Source organism: Vipera ursinii, assembly GCF_947247035.1.
Source record: "Vipera ursinii genome assembly, chromosome: 7".
In the NCBI taxonomy this organism is placed as follows: domain Eukaryota; kingdom Metazoa; phylum Chordata; class Lepidosauria; order Squamata; family Viperidae; genus Vipera; species Vipera ursinii.
In genome coordinates this window covers 38,739,422-38,764,558 of record NC_139521.1, presented here as the reverse complement: position 1 = coordinate 38,764,558, position 25,137 = coordinate 38,739,422, and the positions used below count along the sequence as shown (strand labels likewise).

Here is a 25,137-nt window from a genome sequence, read left to right as displayed (position 1 = left end):
CTAACTTTGTGTGGAAAATGTGTATGTCTGTGCAAAAACATGTGCACATCGCTGGGAGGCAAACCATTTTTAAAATGCCATGACCTGAACTAGAAAATCAGCAATGGCACCATTTATAAATGGTGGGTAAATGTCTTCATGCTTCAAAATTAATCATATTATTTTTGGAGAATGAAATCTCCCAAACTTAGTCAAAGTTGGCACTCGTATTTTTGGTAGTCTACTCATTTCTGGGTCTACTCAGATGTTTCCTTAGTGATGTGAGTGTTGTTGGACAATATGCAATGAACCTAGAACAATGTTTTTCCTATCTGATAGGAGAAACATTTATTTGATTTTAAAGGAACCAGCTGTCACATTGTCCAGAGCTTCTTTTGTCATTGCTAAAATAATGTGGAAAGGAGAAACACTCAAGATTGTTTCATATGGGTAAAGCTTGTTAAATATTTATCTGTCCTGTTCCCAGTCTGATTCATCTGCATATGGTTCAAAACGGGTTTGATTTATTATTAGTTTCATTTCACTAAAACAAGGCAGCTGAAACTAAAGCACAGATAGGGCTGTATTATAAATCATAAAGAGTTACAGCAAATAGCAGGACCCAGAACAAAGCTTGTCTATTCAGAAGGAAGGAAGGAAGGAAGGAAGGAAGGAAGGAAGGAAGGAAGGAAGGAAGGAAGGAAGGAAGGAAGGAAGGAAGGAAGGAATGAATTTCAGTGTTGTAGTTGGAAAAAAAATCCAGGAAAATACAATAGCCAAAAGCTCAGTTTTGTTGCCAGGAACATGAATATGTGTATAAAATTAGCAGTTTGATTTAATAATTTTTTTCTCTGCAGATCATAACCAGAGCTTTGAACTGGCCCTAGACAGAGATCAGTAACCAACAAAGCTATTGTAACAAGGGACTCATATAATAAAGCTCAATATGAATGCATCTTCAAAAACAGAGAAATGCAATCCTGGCTATCATCAAATGTAGGCACAAAGGTTTATTTTTGAAATCTTGAACATACCAGGGTGGAAACATAACTCACCAAAGAAAGTAACCCATAGGGTTCAGAGAACCCATAGATGTGATTTAAAATGTGGCTACCTATTACCTTCTGCCAACCTAGCAGTTCAAAAGCACGTAAAAATGCAAATAGAAAAATAGGGACCACTACGGTGGGAAGGTAACAGCGTTCCGTGCGCCTTTGGCGTCTAGTCATGCTGGCCACATGACCATTGAGACATCCTCGGACAAGCGCTGGCTTTTCGGCTTTGAAACGGAGATGAGCACCGGCCCCTAGAGTCGGAAACGACTAGCACACACGTGCGGGGGAACCTTTACCTTTTACCTATTTAAATATTCAAAGCCATGCCTCAGACAGATTCTACCCCCCCTCAAGTAAAAATTCAGTGAAAATTGTGCAGCCGATTTTAACAAAATATTACTCTTAAATGATAACTGAGCCCATTGTGCTCTTTTGAAAATAATTGGAAGCTGAAAATGTTGTAAAAGTGAACATTCAGTGGTGCAATATCTTCATCAGATATTTGGTTGTAATGGGTTAACCTCCCATATTTTCCAGATGTTATAGTCACTTACAAATATATAGTTATTGTTTTCTACCTGACAAATCATAAAACATAAGGCAATATTCTACTATTCTGAAAATGAAATCTTTAAAAAGATGATATTGTTTGAGACTTGCAATCAAGCATAGTATTATACCATTTTATAATAATATACAGTAGTTAAATCATTCTTACATTTTGTCTAGTATGAAATTCAAATTTTAACCTGGAAATGGGGCATTTTTTTCAATTTACTTTTTACATCTAGCTGTGATTAAAAATAATTCACATTTGTATTTGAAAAAAGATTCTTTTCCCCTTTTTTGGAATGCCTACATTGTAAAATGTAATTTGCTTAGTATCAAATTTTCCCAAGCAATTTTCCTAATGAAGGGTAATTCCAGTTATTTAACCATTACACATTTTGGGGATATATATTTTGATTGGAGAACTGATCCATGACATTTGGTATGATGAACATTACAAGAGATACTGGAGCTTTGGATTGTTATTACTTTGAAACGGCAAAATTAAGTATGTTCATCTTAAAATGCAAACTCAACCAATTTATGGTTTCCCAAGGGAGTCTCCATTCAGACAATAACTATATTTAAACAGAAATAAACAGCTAAATCACAAAATCATACACGATCTTCAGCTTAAAACTGACTACATTAGAAGACTCAAAGCATGGCCTCCTGGAGAGATTGCCTCTAAAATGAACGGTCTCTGCACCTGCAAGCTTGGGACTGTTGCCAGCTACATTAAAATGTATGATTTATCATCTAAGAATCTCCAGTATCTTACTCTTATATTGTTCAGCATAGTTTATTGACCTGTTCATCATAAATAGGTATTGTATGTGTCTTCTGAACATTCACACTACAAATGAAAGTGATTTGAACAGAGTTAGGCAACTTGGGATATCCATATGTTTAAACTTAGAGCTTTCACAATCCCAGCTAAGGAGCATTAACTCAGAACATTCAGAAGGGACTTGGTGACTTGGATTTGAAGAACTACTTTATGGAGAAATGCACTGAAATTTCACAATCATAATAAATAAATAAATGTAGCATATGGAAGCAACTGCACTTTCATGACCTCTTCTGTTCTCAATTACTTTTTTTTCTTCCTAGCATTTTCCCACATGTGCAGGCTTTTTTCAAATGAATAGAGCAGTGGTGGTGAACCTTTGGCACACGTGCCAGAGACGGCATTCAGAGCCCTCTCTGTGGGCAAACGCGCTGTCTCCCCAGCCCCGTCTCCCCCTATGGTGCCCTTGTCACCAGCAGCCCCCCCAGAAGAGAGTTACCCCTGAGCGCGGTCCATGCAGAGCAGTGCAGCCGGGTAGCAGGGACAAGACTCCGCCCTCATGCCCTGTCGTGCACAGTTGATGCTGCGGGGTGTGGGTGGAGGGCATGGCTGCCATGGTGCTGCTGGGCCACCTGGGTGATCTGTGGCAGGCCATGGAGGTGGTGGTGGGCTCTGCGGGGGGCGGGGTGGGGGGCAGGGCAGTTTTTGGGCACTCAGTCTCTGAAAGGTTCGCCATCACTGGAATAGAGTATTGATCTTTTGGTTGTGACAGGAATTAACTAATTGGCTTGTCACCTGAGCCTGAGAGAGAATGACTGGCCCAAAGTCACTCAAAGTCACGGGCTTTTTCCAGCTTTTGCTCCAAGTTGGCTGAATTCATCCAGTGACAATCACACTAGTAGGGTGAGCCTTAGCAAAAATCTTAAACTTGATGCAAATTGCCCAACCTTCATGCTTTCCCATTTAGTGTAACAGGAGCCATAAATGAAATCTGAAATTAAGCTACATATATCTACAGGAAATATTCCCTCTTCTGAGAAGAAGATATGCCAATCTGAAAGTAAAACTTTTTCTAGAACTACTAATATAATTTTGATTTGGAGGCAGAATTTGAAATAACTTTCTTTGAATGTTAACTCTTCTGAGGGGATAAAGTCTGCCTGGTTTTGGAGGATTAGGTTCAAGAGTTCAATGTTTTTCAACAATAAAATTAAATAATGTTCTGGATAATAAGAAATGCTGCCACATAAGGAGCCAAAATGAAATAGTGATAAAACAGCTCTTTTTCACAGTATTGTTTTAATAAATTTAGGTTAAGTGACCTGCTGTGATAGTCTTCATTTCATTCATTTCCTTTTTAAAAATAATTTGTATGCCATTTACTTGTCAGACTCAAGGTGGCTTACATATTAAAACCATAAAACACTTTAAAACAAAATTCAGTGTTAAAAATATATCAACTGGTATAGACTCTTGAATTACTGTAACAAAATCCTTTTGTAGTGTAACCCATACAATAATGAACTGGCCTTCACCAGGATCAGTATCCTTGACTGAAATTATTAAAGAATTATTCTCTTATCTGTAGGCAGAGATTTCCTCACAGAACTTGCTATCCCAGATACCTGTCCATTCATCATACCTGATTCCTTGTAAACTTTAGGAGGGGGGAAATCTTTTTTAGTAAACAACATGAACTATCACATAAAGCGGGGAGGAATTGGAGAACAATTTATTTTATCAAATTATCAAATACTTCCAGTTATTTCAAATAATTAAGAATTATTGATACAGATTTTGGAATATTCCAGGACAGAAAACCATTTTCAGGACCTGTTTCTGCATAATTACTGGCATAATTATAAGCCCCTGACCTTCGCTCATTCTGCCGGGACCTGAAGACCTGGCTCTTTGAGCTCTCTGGCCTGGACTGAGAATATTAATTGGGATTTTAATTGTATTTTAACTGGGGTTTTATTTCAAGGTCAATATAATCTTTTTAATTGATTTTAAGTTTTGTAATTTGTTGTATTGTTTTTAAAAACCTTGTGAACCGCCCTGAGTCCTACGGGAGAAGGGCGGTATATAAATCGAATAAATAAATAAATAAATAAATAAATAAATAAATAAATAAATAAATACATTGATAAATACCCATGGCCTTTTCCACAGGTTTCTGTTGATATGGGTAGTCTTTATTTATTATTTATTTTATTATTTAAACTTGTATACCGCCCTATTCCCGTAGGACTCAGGGCGGTTTACAGGGAAAAATTAAAAATACATACATACAAAGTTAAAATCGATTAAAACTAAAATTAAATTAAGTCCCTGAATTTAAACTAAAACCCCATTAATAAATAATTAAAACCCCCTCAGTCTGGGCCAGACAGCTCAAAAAGCCAAGTTTTCAAATCCCTGCGAAATGAGCGAAGGTCGGGGGCAGTCCTAAGCTCCATGGGAAGCTGGTTCCAAAGGGCTGGCGCGCCCACAGAGAACGCCCTTCCCCTGGGGATAACCCGCCGGCATTCCTTGACCGGCGGTACCCTAAGAAGGCCCTCCCTGTGGGAGCGCACGGGACGATGGGAAGTTGATGCCGGCAGCAGGTGTTCCTTTAGATAATCCGGATCCAAGCCATTGAGAGCTTTATAGGTCATTACCAGTAAGTCTTTGACTTACAAGCGTTCATTTAGTGACCATTCTAAGTTACAATAGCACAGAAAAAAGTGACTTACACTACAAAAAGTCTTCACACTTACAGAATGACCATTGTAGCACCCTTATGGTCACATGATCAAAATCCTAACACTTGGCAACTGGCATATATTTACAATGGTTGCAGCATCCTGGGGTCATGTGATCATAATCTGTGCCCTTCCCAGCCAGCTTTTGACAGGAAAAGTCAGTGGGGGAAGCAAGATTCACCTAACAACCATGTGATTCACTTATCTGATTTGCTTAACAACTATGACAAAAGGTTACAACATCAGGTGTAACTCAGGTGACAATCACCTTGCTTAGCAATGGTAATTCTGGATTCAATTGTAGTCATAGGTCAAGGAATATCTGTGTATGCAATGGACAGAAAGGGAGGACATTGTACTGTGAAACAAGCAGCTAAAATAATAAGATTGCTTCATGTCAAATAGGAACAACATGGTCCTCTTTATGCTGAGAACTGCATCTAGCTTCCTATTGTAGTTGAATAGTACAAATGGATGAGATATTTTTTTCTACTTGCTTCTGGATAATAACTTAAAAATTTGAAAATGACTTCAGAATAGCTTGCCACTTTTTATTTTATTATTTATTTATTTTATTTTTATTTTATTAGATTTATATACCGCCCCTCTCCAAGGACTCGGGGCGGTGTACAGGGCAATTAAAACGCTAACAACACACAAGGTATAAAAATTAAAATAAGATTAAATCAATAGCCCTAAGTAATAAATACATTCTAAAATTTAAAATTTTTAAAATTTAAACTCTAAAATCCAGTCCCTCAGTCCAGGCCGTCCTGTTCAAACAACCAAGTCTTCAGGTCGCGGTGAAATGAGCGAAGGTCGGGAGCCATCCAGAGCTCAACTGGAAGCTGATTCCAGAGGGCAGGCGCGCCCACAGAGAATAAAAATGAACACTTATGGAAGTACAGTTTATAGAATCATTCCACCTCTACATATAGGAAACATGAGAAACCCTCCTCAGGACTGCTTCTTCGGATAATACAACTTCCTCTGCATGCTTTAAAATTGAAGTATGTTAAACACACACCAAACAGAAAGCTCAACTGATCATAACTTCAGTTACTGCTGTGGGGGGGGGAGAGTGATAGGGTGGGGGTGATTGCCCTTACCTCAAGTGGGGAGGACAGCTTGGTTTGATTAAATGGCAGATGGGAGAAAGATTAAGCATCGTCTTCCCCAAGTTTTGTGCAGTTTGGTTTTCTAGCTATAATCATCAGTACAAAGTTTATACTTCTACCCAAACTAATCATTTCAATGTACAAACACTACATATAGATTGGAACGCATAGCGAAGGTTTGGCAAGTTATATCCCATATATCTCTTCATATTTGCTTTGCAAGCTGTTTGTATAAAGTAGAATATTTTCAATATACTGTATTTCTTTCCATGGTTTGGCGATTATAACATCAGTGTTTGTTGCCTGTGGTCCATCTAAAGTCCCAAACAGATTCCACAAACTGAAATTCAAATCACAAGAGATGCAACCAACTTTCACCATACATTGTGTCTGTGTTTGTGTGACACAGCATGATTAATTTAACTATAGTGTTAAATCAGTGAATAAGCTAAACAAACTGGGTAGTTTATAAATATTAGATTAAAATGTTGGCTAGTTGGAGATTTAACTGAGTTATGATCAGTCAATACCTTGCAATTAAATTACAACAGATTATGTCCATCTCTTCCAATGTCCAAAATATGAGTCTCCAGTTTCTCTTTATATCTAAGTTACTAGAGATTCAAAGATGTTGAATTCATAGTATGTTAGATAGTTCTAAAATGGGTTTAAATATGTGCATAATTTGGTATGTTATATAGTCCCAAAGAAGAAATGAAATCAGGATAAAGGAGCATATATTATCATCTGTTTCTTATATATTCACACATTTTAAAATAACTGACATAATTTAAATAAGCATATATCTTAGCATACCAGGGAAAACTGGCAAATGATTTTGGTGCCATTTGAACCTGTTGCCCAGTTGCTAATTCTTGTGAACAATTTTACTCTTTCTCTTTTGACTCTCTCTGCTTAACTGGATTCTGTTAAGTTAGACCACCAATAAGAAGATTGTCCTCTGCAAACACACACAGAACAGAGCACACGATCACTTAGTTATTCGCCTTTGTCCAATTAAATTATCACCACTCTTGTTTTCAAACATGCACATTTCTTAAAAAATGGGGCTTTTCAGTAAAAAAGAGACTGTAGGAACAATTGATTAAATTGTATAGGTTGCTTTCAGCTAACAACAAATTTATTTAAAATAAGATTACCAGATATGAGCTGCAAAGTTGAAAGAGATTTTTGCAGTTTGGTGCTGTCATCTAAAGATGCTCTGAATTTTTACAGTCTAAATCTGGTTGCACTAATCTAATGGTATCAAGAAAATATATTTAGTTATTAAGGAGAGTTATTACTAAAGCAATTTCTTTTCCTATTGCAAAATTGGTCCCTGGAGAAGATATTCAAATACTACTAGAAATCTGTCTATGGAGATTCTCAGAGATCCAGATCATGGTTGCCCCAAAGGTGCTTTGTTTTCTTGAAGATGTTTCACTTCTCATCCAAGAAGCTTCTTCAGCTCTGATTGGATGGTGGGGAATGAAAGGATTTATACTCCTTGCAGACAGCTGGTCATTTGCATTCTTTTTAGTGAGTCATTGAAGCCCCTTTTGAACAGCCCTCTCTCAAGAGAGGAGGAAAGATACATTATCTATCTCCAGTCTACAACACAGTCCTTTCAACAGTTCCAAGAAGGCTCCACACCCATTTGCACTACTCAAGTGACCCTGGTGACACAGATAAGCCTCCAGGGGCTTCAACGACTCTCTAAAAGAATTAAATGACTAGCTTTTTGCAAGGAGTATAAATCCTTTCATTCCCCACCATACATCCAGAGCTGAAGAAACTTTTTGGATGAGAAGCAAAACAAGAAAAACAAGTTGCCTCATGAAAAAAATCACCTTTGTGACTATTGGAAATTATACAATTTGTGATTTTGCTCATAAACTAATTATCCCTGAATTCCTGCAATAGCCTAATTCAATCTATTATTGTTAATTAAATTTTGTGAAACTTTTTGAAGTCCTTAAAGCTTACAACACTTAGACATTTGCAAAGTAACAATTGCTCCAAGACTAGATTCTCTTTGAGACTGACTTTTTAAAAAAAGAAAATAGGCCTTTATTGTCTGTTTTAGATCAATTTTATTATTTTCATATGTGTTTTATATAATATTGTTTAATTGTTCATTTTATACATTGCTTTGGGATAAAGAAATATGTTGATGACGACTCCTCCTCCTAATATTCTAAGAATATTGCGAGCAAAGAAAATGACAATAACAGTAACATCTTTAAACTATTGGCTGACTAGTAAATGCAACACATTTTACTATTAGTTCTTTGTGGTTTGCAAAACTTTAAAACATGACCATCACATTTGTTTCACAAGAAGCAGAATTTTGCAGCACAGTCAATACCAAAATTTGAAATTTAACTCTATTGCTGCTTGTCCAGAAAGTTAAATTTACTGTATCACCTTAAAACCTTTTGAAAGTTTCCTCCTTAAGAAAAAGGCTGCCTTCCAGTAATGTGGGGTCTGTTTTATTAAAATCCTATCTGAACTTTGTGTAGCTATGGTCCCTCCAGTGAGTCATACAATAACAATTCCCAGTTTGTAGCCAGTTCTCTAGAGAGGCAGAAGAAAAACGGAGCTGCTTCCTTTTAAGGGAATCAGATCTGTCTGCTGTGATAATTTCTTTCCAGTCCTATTTGAAGATATTCTCCATAGCTATGAATTAAGACTTATAAAAATATAACTTTTGTTTTGAAGGTATATATATATACAAGAATAGAGTACTTTATTTAACAAATTTACTTTTTAATTTGTACATGCAATGACTTACACATGTTTGCTATGTATTGGAATATTATGTTCCTTTCCTTTGGCAAAATTAGGTTATTATCTAGAGATGTCTTAAGTTTTATATTACCCCATCTTTAGTTCATATAAGCATGCAATGTTGTTCTATAAAACTATATGACAAGCTCTCTGCACTTATCATGAGCTTATTACTCAAAGGCTGGATTCAAATAGCGGTGACTTGGAAGAATTGCCAAGCTCTAGTGCTTAGAAGTTTGTGAGAAGCTTTTTTGCAAAAATTTACTTAGTTATAACAGTTCTCATGGTTAATCTCTACAGATAGTTTTAGACAGGTAATATTTTTAATGTAGTTTTTTTGCCTTCTTTGCAGTTATGAAAGGGGCAGAACAGCGTTACAGATTGTTAGTACACCACTTGATCCAACCTATTGTTCATTTAGATTCCACCATCAATTGTAAATTTTAGGTGCAGCTCCATCAACATTTGGATCAAGATCATGGTGTTTTATTACAATTCCTTGAAAATACAAGAACTTTGCTAGTATATGCACATAGCCTTCAGGAAAAGTAAACACAGCATCCAAGGAGAGATGAACCCCAGCTGTTGCTGACTTTCAATAAATAATAAATAAATATCCAATTTTTTTGGAAAAGCACCATATATAAGTAGTATTAAAATATTATTGATTTATTATCTTATTTATATCCCACCTTTATTATTATTATAAGCAACTCAATGCAGTAAATATATTTTATACTCCTTGGTTCTTCTATTTTCCCCACAACAACCCTATGAGATGAGTTGCACTGAGAGAGAGTGACTGACCTAAGGTCACCAAGTCGGCTTTCATGCTAAGGCAGGATATATCTCAAGGTTGCCTGGTTTCTAGCCTAGTGCCTTAAACACTAGACCAATCTGATATGGAATCCGTAGTCATTTTCATTATGGTCTTCCCAGAATGTATGTGGGTTCTGATTTAAAATATACAATGAGTCTGGGGATATTAATATAACAATTTCATTTGACTTTCTTCAGATCCGTAAGGAATAAGTAACAACTTATATTAAACAGTGTTCTTACCAAGTTTGTTGCATAGCAGTTACAAATTTATTCCTTAATCAATTATGTTTTCCTTTTGATTTCTGGTGTTCCTCCAATTTTGATGAGTGAGGGTGGATTTGAACCGGAGTTTCCCCTTAAGCACTATATGCTTTTGGGGCCTGTAGCTAATTCTTCTTGTGTTTCTCTTCAGGCTTTCTCCATTGCTGCTTTGGTAAATTTCAGGGGTCCACTGGGGGGCTTCTACCAAGAGTCTTCTTATAGCTTCACTGCCTACAAAGGAACTCTATAACTGCTTTTAATTTTTCTGCTATGATCCCAGTGGGTAGGCGCATGTCCAGTTAATAATCAACATTAACATTCATCTGGTTTGGGCACAGTTCCAGTGAAAATAAAGAAGGTGCATTTATATCTAGGAAAACCAAAATGGCACTGTTGCCTGCAATTAGTGCAATTAGCTGCCTGCAATTAGTGCAATTAGTGCAATTAGTGCAATTAGCTGCCTGCAATTAGTGCAGGTTCGCATCTCACCAGGCTCAAGGTTGACTCAGCCTTCCATCCTTCCGAGGTAGGTAAAATGAGGACCCAGTTTGTTGGGGGCAATTAAGCTGATTTTGTAATAATGCCGCTTGGGGTGTGTGTGAAAGCCCTAATAAGCAGGCATATACATAGAATGAAGGCTACTGCTGAGCTTGTAAGCCGCCCTGAGTCTTCGGAGAAGGGCGGGATATAAATGGAATTAAAAAAATAAAAAATAAAATAGTGCTGCTGAATCTCAGAATTCTCAAGCTTCCTTTGTCCAATACAGATTTTTATATTTATCATTCATCTCAATATTTGCAATGGAAACATGCCGTTGTTGTGTATGTTTTCTTTAATTTGAAATAATATAACAAGTATAAAGATTAGTGCTTCTCTTCCTTGTCTTCCTCCTTTTGTTGCCTGAAATAATTTTCAAAGAGACTTGCCAAAAACCTCATCTATTAAAAATTTACATGAAGAGGTGGGAGTGTGTCAATATGTGTGTAAAGTTATTAACTGGAGCAGATGGCTCTAATTTTATAATTGTGTCAATGAACAGAAAATACAATATCAATTAATGAATAGAAAATACAATTCAAATTATATGTGCATGTTAGAGTTTATTTTTAAAGATTGGCATGGAGGTTATCCTCATTCTCACAAGGTTAATATCGGTGGCACTATGTGACATGGTTATAGTTACTGGACTAGGCATATGTTTGACTGAATTGTCAAGTTTTTTTGCTTTGGAAGTGGGGAGAGAAAGATCAAAACAGAAAACATGGTAGTTGCATCATTATTTCCCTCTGTCCAGTGCGCTCCCACAGAGTGGGCCTCCTCAGGGTGCCTTCGATCAGAGAATGTCGATTGGAGGCCCCCAGGGGGAGGGCGTTCTCTGTGGGTGCGCCAGACCTATGGAACCGCTTGCTGGTTGAGCTCCGGATGGCCCCCGACCTTCGCTCCTTTTAAAAACTTATTTATTTGAACAATCTGGCCTGGTCTGATGGGTTAGGGGTTGGATTTAGTTTTAACACAGTTTTATTATTGTATTATATTGGGCATAATTATTTAATCCTTTTTAACTTCTTTTTTAACTTTTGTATTTATATTTTGATATTTATTGCCCTGTACACCGCCCTGAGTCCTTTGGGAGAAGGGCGGTATAAAAATTTAATAAATAAAATAAATAAATAAATAAATAATAAATAATTATATCCTTATCTATTTGTATGTGTTTCTGATATCAACCAACATGCAGATGCTGAGGGTTCCAGGGCTCAAAAGTCAGAGGCTTAGAGAATGAATGAATGAATGAATGAATGAATGAATGAGAATTTAAAAATTCAAATGCATATTCTTCTGTGCTACCACAACTGCCACTGCTTACGTTGCCATGTATCAGTCTCCTATCATTTTGGAACTATAAAATAAATTTATTGTAACAGAAATTTAATGGAGACCATTTCAAGTATGATTCTTTAAAAAATTATTTCTTCTGCTTCTGACCGTGCAAACACTTCTATTCCAGGACATGGTGATGAAATATTCAGAGTGTGGGACATACTATCATTTGGTATTGCCAAAATGGTTGCTTGGGGGAAAATGACCTTGGTGTAAAAGAAAAATCCGAATGAAACTACAGAAGAACTGCAGAAATAGACCCATGTAAGTATAAGTATTAGCAATAGATGAAGGTATAATACTAAAATAAAAATTTGTAAAATAGTGGAGACTCTACTAATGAGCTAAAACATTGGATTTTAAAAAAAATATCTGGATGGTGCTGATTTATTTATTTCTTCATCTCATTCAACGTAGGTACTGCCTGATTCCAAAATTCTGAAAGACACCAAACTTTTAAAGAAAGAAAAAAGGCAACATAGGACTTGGTGTGTGGAATGTTTTCACATAGTGGAAATAGGGACGGTTTATGAGGATAGAGAGATGTGGAGAGATAATATGAATAGTGTTGGCATAAATTGTAGTTGGCTGCATTTCACATTCTTTTTATTGCCTCATGTTCTTAATTTGTTTGGCTTGTTAATGTCTATTCCTTTTCTGCGCTTTGCAGTACATTACTTACACCAACGCGGTATATATGTATGTACAGCAAGTAAACAAAACACTGAAATGGATATGACTAAAAGACTGCTTATAATAACTTATCTTACACATGTGCAAACTATTTAATTGTGAAATTTGAGGTCAGTTAAAAATGGTCCCATTTTTATTTAGGTCTCACTTCAAAGTTAAAAGGACAATTGTGGGTTTATCTGATCATTAACTTTTTATGTAGCATAGACTGCATTTCTGTCTTGTTCTCTTGTTTGTAGGCTAGATGCCCAGTTACTATTCTACAAATATAGAAGCTTCATAAAACATCATGTTGTTTTTGTAATTTGATTTATCCAAATCTGCTTATATTTTCTTAGCCAAATTCTGCCACAATTTCAGTTGTGGAGAGGTCTCTTACCTATCTTTCATCCAGCCTGTCCAAGTAACAATCCTGAAATCCAAGTGTCTTGGTCTAATTTAAACAGTTTACTAAAATGTGTTTTTGTTTTCCTCACCAGTATGTTTTTCTTCAGTGTGATCATTGGAACTTTTTCTAAATCAGATAGGCAAAGTAAAAGCTGATGAAAGCAGCAAATGAAGAACAAACAAAAGATTTTACTTACTTACTTATTATTTAAAATTAATATATATTCTTATTAAATTATTATGCCACCCTTCTCCTCTATAATCATATATGCCCATATTTATATATGCATGAATGTATCTTGGTTCTTGATGAATATTTCAGTGCTGTGTTTGCTCGTGTTTTTTTTAAGGCTAAAGATGATAGCCTTCCCAGAATCTAGAACTTAGTAACAGGTGTATTCATTCTAGTAAAGATTCCATCACTTCACATTCAATAATGCTATTAATTCCTTCACGAAGAGTGGTTTTAACCATTGTTGCAAGAAAGGAAGAATTATTATAGAAATTGTAGAGAACTGTAGCAAAATTTAAGCCTGAATTTCAGATTGATCTTTTAGCCAAAATTGTTCTCACAAGTTGCTGAAAACCACATAAACCATGCTGTAGGTATTCTAATCACTTTATTTGCCTACTGTTAAAGATTAATTAAACAGTATTTGAACAGTCAAGACTGAAAAATGTTCTTATTAGTCTGATACAGATTATCTTTAAAGGGTTAATTTAATACGGATTCATATTCAAAGCTTAACCATCAATAATTTATTTTATTTATTTATTAAATTTATATGTGCCCATCTCACTATCCAAAGGGACTCCTAATATGCAAGTGAATACTGTAGTTTGAACAAATTGAAGCTAGAATTGAGCATTTTGTTAACTTTTCAGAATAGTTCTATTATGGAAAATAAATCACGCATTTATTCTCACATAATATATACAGAGAGAACTAAATTAAATGTTACTTAGCTGCTAGCATTTTACTTTCACTATCAAGTTATTAGTTTTGCCTTTCTAAATGATTTTCGATATGCAAGCACTAACACTGAACCTGTTGTTTACATCAAAGCTGTACAATTTATGATAGCTCCAGAAATCATCATAATTTACCTAGAATTTCAAGAGCTGTGCACTAAATTGGGGCAGGATGAAGATGCCATGTGGTTCTAAAACTAAAGTTTAAATTACGGTATCCATTTTTCAAGGGAAAATTTTCACCATCCTGGCAAATTCTCATTTATTGTAGAACCACACAAGGCTACATGTGATTCATTCTACACCTGACTTGAATGAATACAGTGCAATGCACTATGAATCACAAACACAGCGAAAGTGGAGATCTCTCTCATTCCAAAATGCACACAGAACAGACCAAGTAAAGAGAAGTTTGGAAAAAACATGAAAAACATAACAGTAGAAAAAAGAGCAATGCCAATATCGATTTTACTGGGATACTACAACAGTAATGAAACATGGAAATGGATTCTCTTATATATTTGGCAAATTGACATTAAAGGTATTTATGTAAGCACATAGTAATGGTTAAGGACTATAAATTACAATATAGTCAATACATTCAATAAGGTTTATGTCTTACATCAGTAACACATTATACTGGTCTCATAATACATATAAAATGTTCACAAAAATTGTTCAAAAATACATCAAAAGGGTTTTTTAGAAGTAGTTGCCATTCTTCCTAGGGCTAAGAGAAAGTCCACCTGGCTTTGTGCCTAAGGCGGACTAGGACTCACAGTCCCCCATTTCTGGCCTGATGCCTTAATCACTATGCCAAACTAGTTCTCTATTTATTTCACAAATTAGGATATATTTCCATATGAATAAGGTCTACATTATATATATTTTTATTATATGTCCTGACTCTTCACCAAGGAGATAGTTCTTCTTCCTGCAATAACACATTCTCAAGGTTATAACAGTTTTATAGAATAAATGGGCACATTTACTTGTATTTCAATTCCTACATTCACAGATTATTATTTAAGTCTTATGTATAAAGATCATGTGTTATGACTTAAGACCTGATGCATTCAATGTCAGTTACACCTCAATAACCTTTGCAATAGCTATTTTAAAAAGCTGAGATCTTCATTCAAATCTGCTGTTGTTCCAAAGGAAAATTTACTTACAGGGCACAAAATACTTATTGATGACATTCTTTTGATCTAGTACACTGGTTGTATTAATCATTTATTGTCAATGTTTAAAATGAATTTGCTATTGGTTTTGATTATGTTATTGGAAGATTTCAAAGCAATTAGAATTTTTATATGATCCTTATTATTTTGTTTTTAATCTATAAAATACATACCAAATAAAAGATTTATCCCATCAACAGTATTTTAAAACAGTTTGCATAATATGAGACAATGGTCTCATGACTGAGTTGGACAGATGAAGGGTATTTTTGGTTACACAGTCAGCCAGATGTTTAGATTGGATTCAGCATTTTTATCAATCAATAAACCTGGGATAAGCAGATGTTGTCTAATAGTGCTAAAGGTACAGTTGTAGGACGTGCGTAGAATGTTGAGAACATAGGATGAGCACTATCATGGAGAGAAAGTTATCTATTCAAAATGGTTGTTATTTTAGGGATGGCCCATTGCAGCAAATCATTTAGAGAAAGACAGTCTGGTAAAGTATCTCTAAACTAAAATCTCTGTACCCTGCCTCCATTAGAAGAGAAAAAGAGTTCTGAAGGTTCAGGCAAATGGCCCTTATAGTCCACTATTTTCACACAAAGATCAAAAAGATACATTCAGAAGTTCATAAACACAGCTAAGAGGAGCATAATCCTTTTCTATATTGCTTCCATTCTTCCACCCATGATACTGGAAAGTACCAAACAGTTATTAAGGTCAGTAACCACTGATATTCCGACCATTCATAAATGTTTACTGTCCCTCATTATAAACAATAACCATCACCCACACTGAATGCCAGCAAATTCCACAGTCAGTTATAAAGAAATGGTTCCGTTTATTGGTCCTGATTCTTCTCAGAATTTATTCCTCTAAAATTATGAGTACATAAAAAACCTCTCTAAGCCACTTCCTTATCATACTTCTGTGTATTCATGTTTCCCATACTATATTCCGTTTGTCTTTTATCTAGGTCCAGGGGTGTCCAAGGGTTGTCCAACCTTGGTAACTTCAAGACTTGTGGACTTCAATTCCCAGAATTGGCTGGCTAGGAATTCTGGGGGTTCAAATTAATCTAGTTAACTAGTTAATCTAGTCCAACATCTGGTTCAGTGCCCAAACTCAAACCATGAATGATAGTGATATATAAATCTAACTATTAAATAAACTCATTTGAGGTTGCTTTGTCCTGGAATGGCAGATTTAAAACTGAACTAAAAGTCTGTATCATACATATATATCATCCCATAATGCTGAGGAAGATGAGAGATTCTAACCCTTTTCTTGGATAGATCACATAATATTTTCCATATGATCTGTATCATCCAAGATATCAAGACAAATTACATGCGATCAGTGGTAGATCTCAGGAGAGCCATGAAGGAAAGTTCTTCACAGATTTTTGTTGGATGATTTTTTTCAAGCCTACAATAAAATACTTTTTATGTTAAAAATCACATTTTAGTTAAAAAAATCTCTTATCTTTAAGACAGCCTCTTATGGTCTTAATAATATTAAATATTGAATTGCTAAAAAGGATGAAAACAAAGTTCTTTTAGTAACTGAAAGCAAAAAGTGATGAAAATAATCAAAATCTGTGCCAAAATAAAAATGTCCAAGCAATGGATTGAATCCCACTTAGTATCCTTAGAGTATGTTTATTAAAATTAATGGACTTAGAAGAATCATAGTTAATTGAAATTCAATAGATTGTTCTAAGTCTGGATCAACGTATTTTTTCATCACATCTAAATATTTGCAGGATCTTTCTTGAAATGTTTTATTGATAATTTCTGTTGTGGCTTATATGTCATGATATCATTAAGAAAACAAGTTCAGAAGTTCACACAATGTGCTCAGATCTGCCTTATTCTTATTGTATAAATTTTGGTTCACAAGAGTGTAACAAACAGAAAATACTTGGCAAAAATACTCAGACAGGAAATGTTAAACTAAAACACAAGACATTTAACTCATACACTCCCGTATTCCCTCTTCTAGTCCTTTAGCATACTACAGTAGACATTAAAAAATAAGTGGCCTTTCAATCTGTAAACTGGTTTGCAAAGTGGGGAAAAAAGACTTTATCTATTTGGAAATATATTGTTGCTTGCACAGTCAGCCAGATGTTTAGACTGGATTTGTATTGTACTTGTATTTCAATTCCTACATTCACAGATTATTATTTAAGTCTTATGTACTGTATAAAGATCATGCATTATGACTTAAGACTTGATACATTCAATGGTAGTTACACCTCAATAATCTTTGCAATAGCTATTTTAAAAAGCTGAGATCTTCATTCAAATCTGCTGTTGTTCCAAAAGAAAATTTACTTACTTATTGATGACATTCTTTTGATATTAGTGCACTGGTTTCATTAATCATTTATTGTCAATGTTTAAAAAGAATTTGCTATTGGTTTTGGTTATGTTATTGGAAGATTTCAAAGCAGTTAGAATTATTATATGATCCTTATTATTTTGTATTTATCAATAAAATACATACCAAATAAAAGATGTATCAACAGTATTTTAAAACTGTTAGTTTGCATAATATGAGACAATGGCCTCATGACTGAGTTGGACAGATGAAGGGTATTTTTGGTTACACAGTCAGCCAGATGTTTAGATTGGATTCAGCATTTTTATCTATCTATCAACCTGGGATAAGCGGAAAGCGTTAAAGGTATAAGACGTACTGTAAGCTGTTGCAAGTAAAGCTTCCATTGTATTTGCTCTCTCTAGGTACTGCAATATCCACTATCTTTATTTTTCTTATTGGTAACTGTTAAATCTGGAGTGTAATGGGCAATTGTTAAGTCTGGGGTGTAATGTGGCAGGTGCTTATCTGTCTGAGTTCTAAAGTCCCTAGAGCATTTATCATTTTCTATTACTTTGTCTAATTTATAGTCCATCAGTTCTTGCTTGCTGCTATTTCAATGCACCATTGCTGATACTTTGACATGCTCTTGCTTGTACTCAGTCTGTGTGATCATCTTGCAGTAGCTAACTCGGCAGTCCACTGCAACATTTGTCTATTCAGCAATGTTTAGACTGAAGACAGCAGAATAGAAGAGTTTTTCAACTGGTATTCCAACATTTCAGTACCATATTTTTCATATCTAGAGTCAAGAATTTGGATCCTAGATCCTATGTGTAGTGTCTTTATACATACAGATGTTATATATAAGGGAGCTCTCTAGTTACAGTTACAGTAAATAACTGGGTTCACACACTTTGACAAATATTATGTAGTTTGTCTGATTACGTGAAGACAAGCATAAAATGATGGCGTATCACTTAGTTCAATGCATAAATTCAGTCAGTTGGGACTCATAAAACTAATTATTTCTAAAAGAAAACAAAATTTCCCACAGTATGTGAATCCAGCCAATACAAAGTTAGGCCTCAAAATATACAGTAATCTTAACTATATTTCTCTTCAACAGAGTCTGATAGCAGAACTGGGAACTCATCTAAACAAATTGGTCAGAATCCCATTGGATTCTGGCAGAGTTTTAAATATACTGCTAAAAAAAATAAAGGGAACAAAAATAAGACATCCTACTATTAAATACAGTACATTGTGTTGTTTAAGTGTTCCCTTTATTTTTTTTGAGCAGTATATACAGTATATTCATAGGGAATGTATATACAGATCAAAGACAGGAACAAGCTTTGGGGATCACATTCCACAAATAAACAGAAAATAGTCACATGAATCTAAGTTTAAAACTGCAGAGCAAAACAGATAGAAGTAGTTCAAGAATCTTTTAGTACCAGCCATGCCTGAAACCCCAGATTTTTTTCAGAGAGCATAGATGTCCAAGCAGGATGCTTAGGAGATCTGCTGAATCACCAGTTCTCTTGGGAAATTTAGATAAGAGAACATGCTAGAGATTTGGCAACTTTTGTCCTCACACTGGCCAACAGTGTGCTGGGAAAGATTCTAAACAGATGCAGTCCCATGACTGTCATGAAAAATTCTATAAGGGTTTGTTTTAAAGCTTGCTTTCTTTAAATAAAAAAATATCGTTTTTAAATAAAAGCTATAGTTTTTTCTCATCCATGCAAAAGTAAATATATTATAGTAAGTAATGTTTCACATTAAGCAGAGGGAAAATTACTGGAACAGGCATTAGACTGCATTCTATATTTATCAAAAGCAGCTATCTTATTGCACATTTTGCTCTTTCCTTTTGCAGCCATTTTTCCAAAAATTACTGAATCTTGATATATCTTACAGACTGACAGAAAATAATAATTGCCTACATTTTCATGGATTAGAATTCACTTCATCCCCAACTTTATGTGTCCATTTTCATTTCAAACAGCCACCATGGATAAGCACTGAAGGATTCATTTCAGCACAGCATGTTCAGTAGACTCATCACCCAAAACTTGAATATTATCAGATCACTGTATAGGAAGTTATTCATTTGAAAGAATCGTCATTAATACTTTGGGAAGAAAGTGCAATTATATGAGTTATAACTAATGTTATTCAGTGACTGGCTAGTTGCTTGAAGTTGCTTTACATGTTTTTTATTCCAACTTTCTACTTGTGTTATGCAGTCCTTTAACTAATTCTTTGTTCTACATATCTGATTAAATTAATCCTTTCCTATTCATCAGCCTCTACTGATACTTTGTCAGAAATAATCATGATTGCTTTTACACAGTTACATGTGTTCATGAAACCAGTGTGATGGAATGATTATGAGGTTCTGTTAGGAACCTCAACTTCAAGTCTACCTTCTGTCACAAAAAATCACTGTCTAGTTACTCTTTCTAAGCTTGAACACTATATATGCTCTTGTGCAGATAAAGCTGAAAGAAGGAATGATAAATGTATAGGAGCTCTTGAAGGAAAGGTGAAATATTACTGAACAATCAGTGAAAACCAGAGAGGGCCAGCAAAGGAAGCTCATGTGAGACTTAAAAGGAACTATATCATTGAAAACCACATGCCAAAAATGTGCATAGATGATAGGCAACTCCTTATCTCCTGCTGGACTATATAGATTTAGTTTAAGTCAGCACAACAGTTTTTATATTTGCAGTGATATCTACTATAAATATCTACTAACCAACCATCCCTAATCTTTGCATACAATGAATGTAGTTTCCACTCTGATAAGAATGCATCATTCCGATTCCTTGTACAAATCCATGGTGAAAGAGATACTTGCTTTTTCTTTTTTTACCCACTGGATCTCAGTGAGCAGTGTCTTTCAATATTTCTATTTGCATGCTATCAGCTTTACATTGCATTCACCCTACAACCTTGCTTGTTCTGTTAATTTCTATAGTGTGTTTTCCTGTGTCACTAGGTGGCAGAATTCCATTATCACAGCTGTGTTCAAACTACTGTATAATTACATTCAAAATAGAAAGCTCTTTTTTATTGTTTTGCTAAAAGAAAATTTACTTTCAGAGTATAAATTACTTAATGATAATATTCTTTTGATATTAGTACATTGATTTCATTAACCACTTACTGTCAATGTATCAAAAGAATTTGCTGTTGGTCTTTTAAGATAGAGGAAGAACATGAAAGACAACTAGTCCTTGACTGAAAAAAGTAGTTGCTATAAACTTTATTTTATTTTAAATACTAAAACTGATATAAAATGGTTCAACAAAATATTACAGTAATCTTTGGCAGTCCTCCAACTACTATATCATATTCCTGAATCAATGAAAAGACAATGAAAACTTTTCCTTATTCCTTATTTGTTTCTTAATGAAAGCAAGTTGTATAGTAAAAATACGTTTCACTGAATCAAAGTATCTGAATATTTATATATGCACAGGATAGAGAAAACATGATCTTTTGCTTGAATATGCAGAACTAATATGCTGATTTTTACTTGCTTGTGCAAAATATAGGGCTGCTTGTATATTGATTCCTAAATTCAAAATTATGATTTGTTTTATGTAGTCATTATGCATAATGACTTATCTTGACATATTCAATTTTAGTCACACCTCAAAAAGCTTTGCAAAGATTATATTTTAGAAAGCTAGGATCTTCCTTAAAATCTTTTGATTTCATTAACTACTTATTGTCAATATTTAAAAAACTATTGGTTTTGATTAGGCTATTGGAGGATTTTAGAGTAATTAGAATTCTCAGATCCTTGTTATTTTGCTTTCACCTGTAAAATACATTCCAAGTAAAAAACATTTGTCATCAACAGTATTTTAACACTGTCAGTTTGCATAATATGAGACAATAGCCTCATGACTGAGTTGTCCAAACTAAGTGAAAGATTAGGTGCAATTTTTCCCTTGCAGCCATAAGTTTACTTCTTTGCCAAAACTAGAAGAAAAAGTATCACAAATCTCTCATCAGATGAGGCGCTGCTCATTCAAATCCTAGTGCTTACTGCTGAGTGTCCTTTCAATGCCATTCAACTTCAGCAGGAGTTAAAATTAATCAACACTTCAGAAGATACATATATATATATATATGGGGCATCTCTTTGTACTTTCAAAGATATCAAGATAGGAACATTTTAAAACGATAGTCTTCTTTAAAAATGCATATGATAATACATTTGAATAATCTCTGTAAGCACTGTACTCCAAGTGTTCTATCAAATTATACTACACATAGCTTTTATTCTTTTTCTCTACGCACATGTACAAATACACACACTGATTAAAACAGGAAGGAAGATACTCTTTATTTTCTTACCTTGGCAATCTGCAAAGGCTGCTTTTCTTCCTTGCCACCCTGAAGTCTGAAACCCCAAGGTGCCCCACCAGTCATAGTGATGCAAATATAATCCTGTACACCCATTATCTTTCTGGGAAAATCAGTCAATATTCATTAAAAAAAAGTCTTTTAAAAAAATCCTGCAGCTGGAGGTTTTCAACTGGACTTTGCCTTCTAGATGGTGTTAGACAGGAGAGACAGAATCAGTGCCGTGGACACTGCCTCTGTTCTGCACTTGGCTAACAGAGTCACTGACTGAGAGCAAGGGAGCGCTTCCAGTCCAAGGGATCAGCCCACTTTTTCGTCAGATTTGCTGTGCTCAGCCCACCTTCATGGTAATGTCAGAGGAACACAAATGAAAAGCACTCGGCTGTGAGGCAAAAAAGGCTATATTTAAATCTAAGAGCATTTGCCTGTGACAGCTAAATCAAAACAGCCAGGTCAAAGGACTTGTTAATCTTCCTGCAATGATTTAAGACAGAGAGTTTACTTTTATAAGTGGTACCAGACTTGTTAAACTATAGTTGCAACACATTTTGTATTCTTATAACCCAAACAAAGTGCAGGGGGAGAAGAGGAAAAAGTTATCTTCCTCCCCAGTTCTTCATCAGATACTAGCATGAAGCACCCCACTGAGAATTTACCCATAGACCCACTGTGATAGGATGTTTACAATTATCAAATAATAGCCTGAGTTTTTGACATATGCCTGGTTCTTTCTGGTGTAAATTTTCCAGTGCCTGCATTCACACCCCATGCTAAGCCAGGGTATGTTCAAGTGATTGGCTGGTTTTGAACTATGAACTAAGCAATAAATCATGTTTTACAAAACTCAGTTGAATGTAGCAAATCAAAACCAAATCAGGATGTTGTATGAATCAGGCATATATGTTCTTTTCCCCATTGTTATGTGTAAAAGCCACAATTTATATTTGTTTCCTTAAAAAAACCTAAAGAGCAAATGGAGAAGATCACTTTCATATCAAAGGAGGTAATAATTCAAATGAGTGAAGATCATACCTGTGGCTATTCAGATGTGCAATTCACAGCAGCATTAGAGACAAGTAGCAATGGTGAATTATGCTGGAAAGTTTGGTTCAGAATTTCATCAGGAAGAAATAAAATCTGGGGGAACCTCAAGATTGAAATTAAGATTAATGGACAGGAATTTATAGTCATTCCTCAATTCTTCTTGTAGCAAGTCCACATTTCCACCTGATGCAAACACATGTGTTGTGATGTCAGCATGCACATTTTGTTTTGTTTTTTTAAACACAACATAATTAGTAATGGACATTTATTTTTGGAGACTTGAATTGCTTCAATATTTGCAGGAGGACAAACTGCCAAGCATCATCATGCCAGGAAATTCTTGACTTATGTTATTGACAAGTTTTTCCTTTGGAGTAAAAAGGAAGTAACAAAGGAATTATTTGATTTGATAATAATCAATAGCAAAGAGGAAGTAAAAGTAGCAGGAATTTTGAAAGAAACTGGTTATGTAATGCTAAAAAGAATTTTAAAAGGAGGTCAAGACGAATAAATTACAAAAAAAGATGGGGAGGTGGAGGAGGAGGAAGAGAAAGAGATGCTAAAACTACAACTGCAAACATACTGAATGAAAGAAAAAGTGGAAAGCCACAGGAAAAACCAATATGGCTGAACATATTGGTATTTAAAATGCATATCTTTTTTTAAATACTGATATATTTTTTTAAAAAAACATATGTAAGATGAAAAGAGGGACATATTACCATATACAGTTAATATAGAACAACATATACAGTGTCAGGAAAGTTCAGAATGAGCTGCAGTTGGCAGAGGCTGAAAACAAAAAGCACTATGTTTTAAATAAAAAGCTGGGTTGGCATAACCATGAAATTGCTATATAGTTGGCTCAAGAATCATACAGACACTGTTCATCAGTGGTCCCATATTAAATGGAGATGCTGAGTAGATATTGCAAGCTAAATCCTAAGTCCTCTGCTCTTCACTATTTTTATTAATGGCAGGAATGAAGAGATGGAGGGACTATTTACCAAATCTGTTGATGACACGAAATTGGGTAAGATAGACAATATCTTAGAAAATTTAAAAAGTAAAAACAATCTTGATTAAGATATAAGATAAAGATATTTAAGAGGAACAAAAACAACAAAATGACTTTCACAGATATAGAATGGGAGTGGGATGACTGCGGCTAGGTATATATTCCTGAAAAGGTCTTGGAATATTTGTGGATTGTGAAGTCATCAATTCGGCAATGTAGCTGATTGCAAAAATACTTGAATATAACTATAGTTTCCAAATCACATAAGTAATACTTCCACTTCATTCTACGCTGGTCAAACCTGACCTTTCTCCAGTTTTCAGCACCCATTTTTAAAAAGTTTCAGATAAAATGGAACAGTTTCAGAGAAGAGTAATGAGGATGATGACAGGATAAGAAACTAAATCCTGGGAAAGCAAAGTGAAAAAAAATGGGAACCACTATCTTATCTTAGAGAGGGACGCGGTAGCTCAGTGGGTTAGGACGCTGAGCTTGTCGATCAGAAGGTCGGCAGTTTGGCGGGTCAAATCCCGAGTGCCGCGTAACAGAGTGAGCGCCTGTTACTCGTCCCAGCTTCTGCCAACCTAGCAGTTCAAAAGCACGTAAAAATGCAAGTAGAAAAATAGGGACCACTCCGGTGGGAAGGTAACAGCGTTCTGTGCGCCTTTGGCGTGTAGTCAGGCTGGCCACATGACCACGGAGAAGTCCTCGGACAAGCGCTGGCTCTTCGGCTTTGAAACGGAGATGAGCACCGGCCCCTAGAGTCAGAAACGACTAGCACGCATGTGCGGGGGAACCTTTACCTTTTTATCTTATCTTAGAAGATATTCCGTACTTTAAAAGAACCTCTGGTACTAAATTAAGGTAGCATTCTGGTCACTACAGGAACTGAAAGAATGCTCTCTGAAATATGACATTCAACAGGGAAAAAAAAGATCAGTAGAGATTCTAACCAAGTTAGTCAGCAAATCTGGATAATGACACAGTGATCAGAAGGTTGGAAGAGGTCAATCAACATTACCAATACAAAAAAAAGAAGACAGACTTAACTTATTGTCCAAAGTATCATTAAATACCCTTAATTTCACATGCTAGTAAAATAATGCTTAGCCCATCCAATACAGTTTCAA

At 35.1% G+C, this 25,137-nt stretch overlaps 1 protein-coding gene across 1 annotated transcript in view; it reads right to left on the bottom strand.

The window, feature by feature from the left end:
• Positions 1-22,041, bottom strand: part of SYNPO2 (synaptopodin 2) — a gene marked incomplete at its 5' end in the record, with an annotated part of 93,475 nt that extends 71,434 nt beyond the window's left edge. Inside the window, one exon of the mRNA XM_083367358.1 lies at positions 21,937-22,041. Within this exon, the coding sequence (XP_083223484.1) occupies positions 21,937-22,041 (105 nt within the window). The remainder of the gene's footprint in view (positions 1-21,936) is intronic.
• Positions 22,042-25,137: the final 3,096 nt, after the last annotated feature.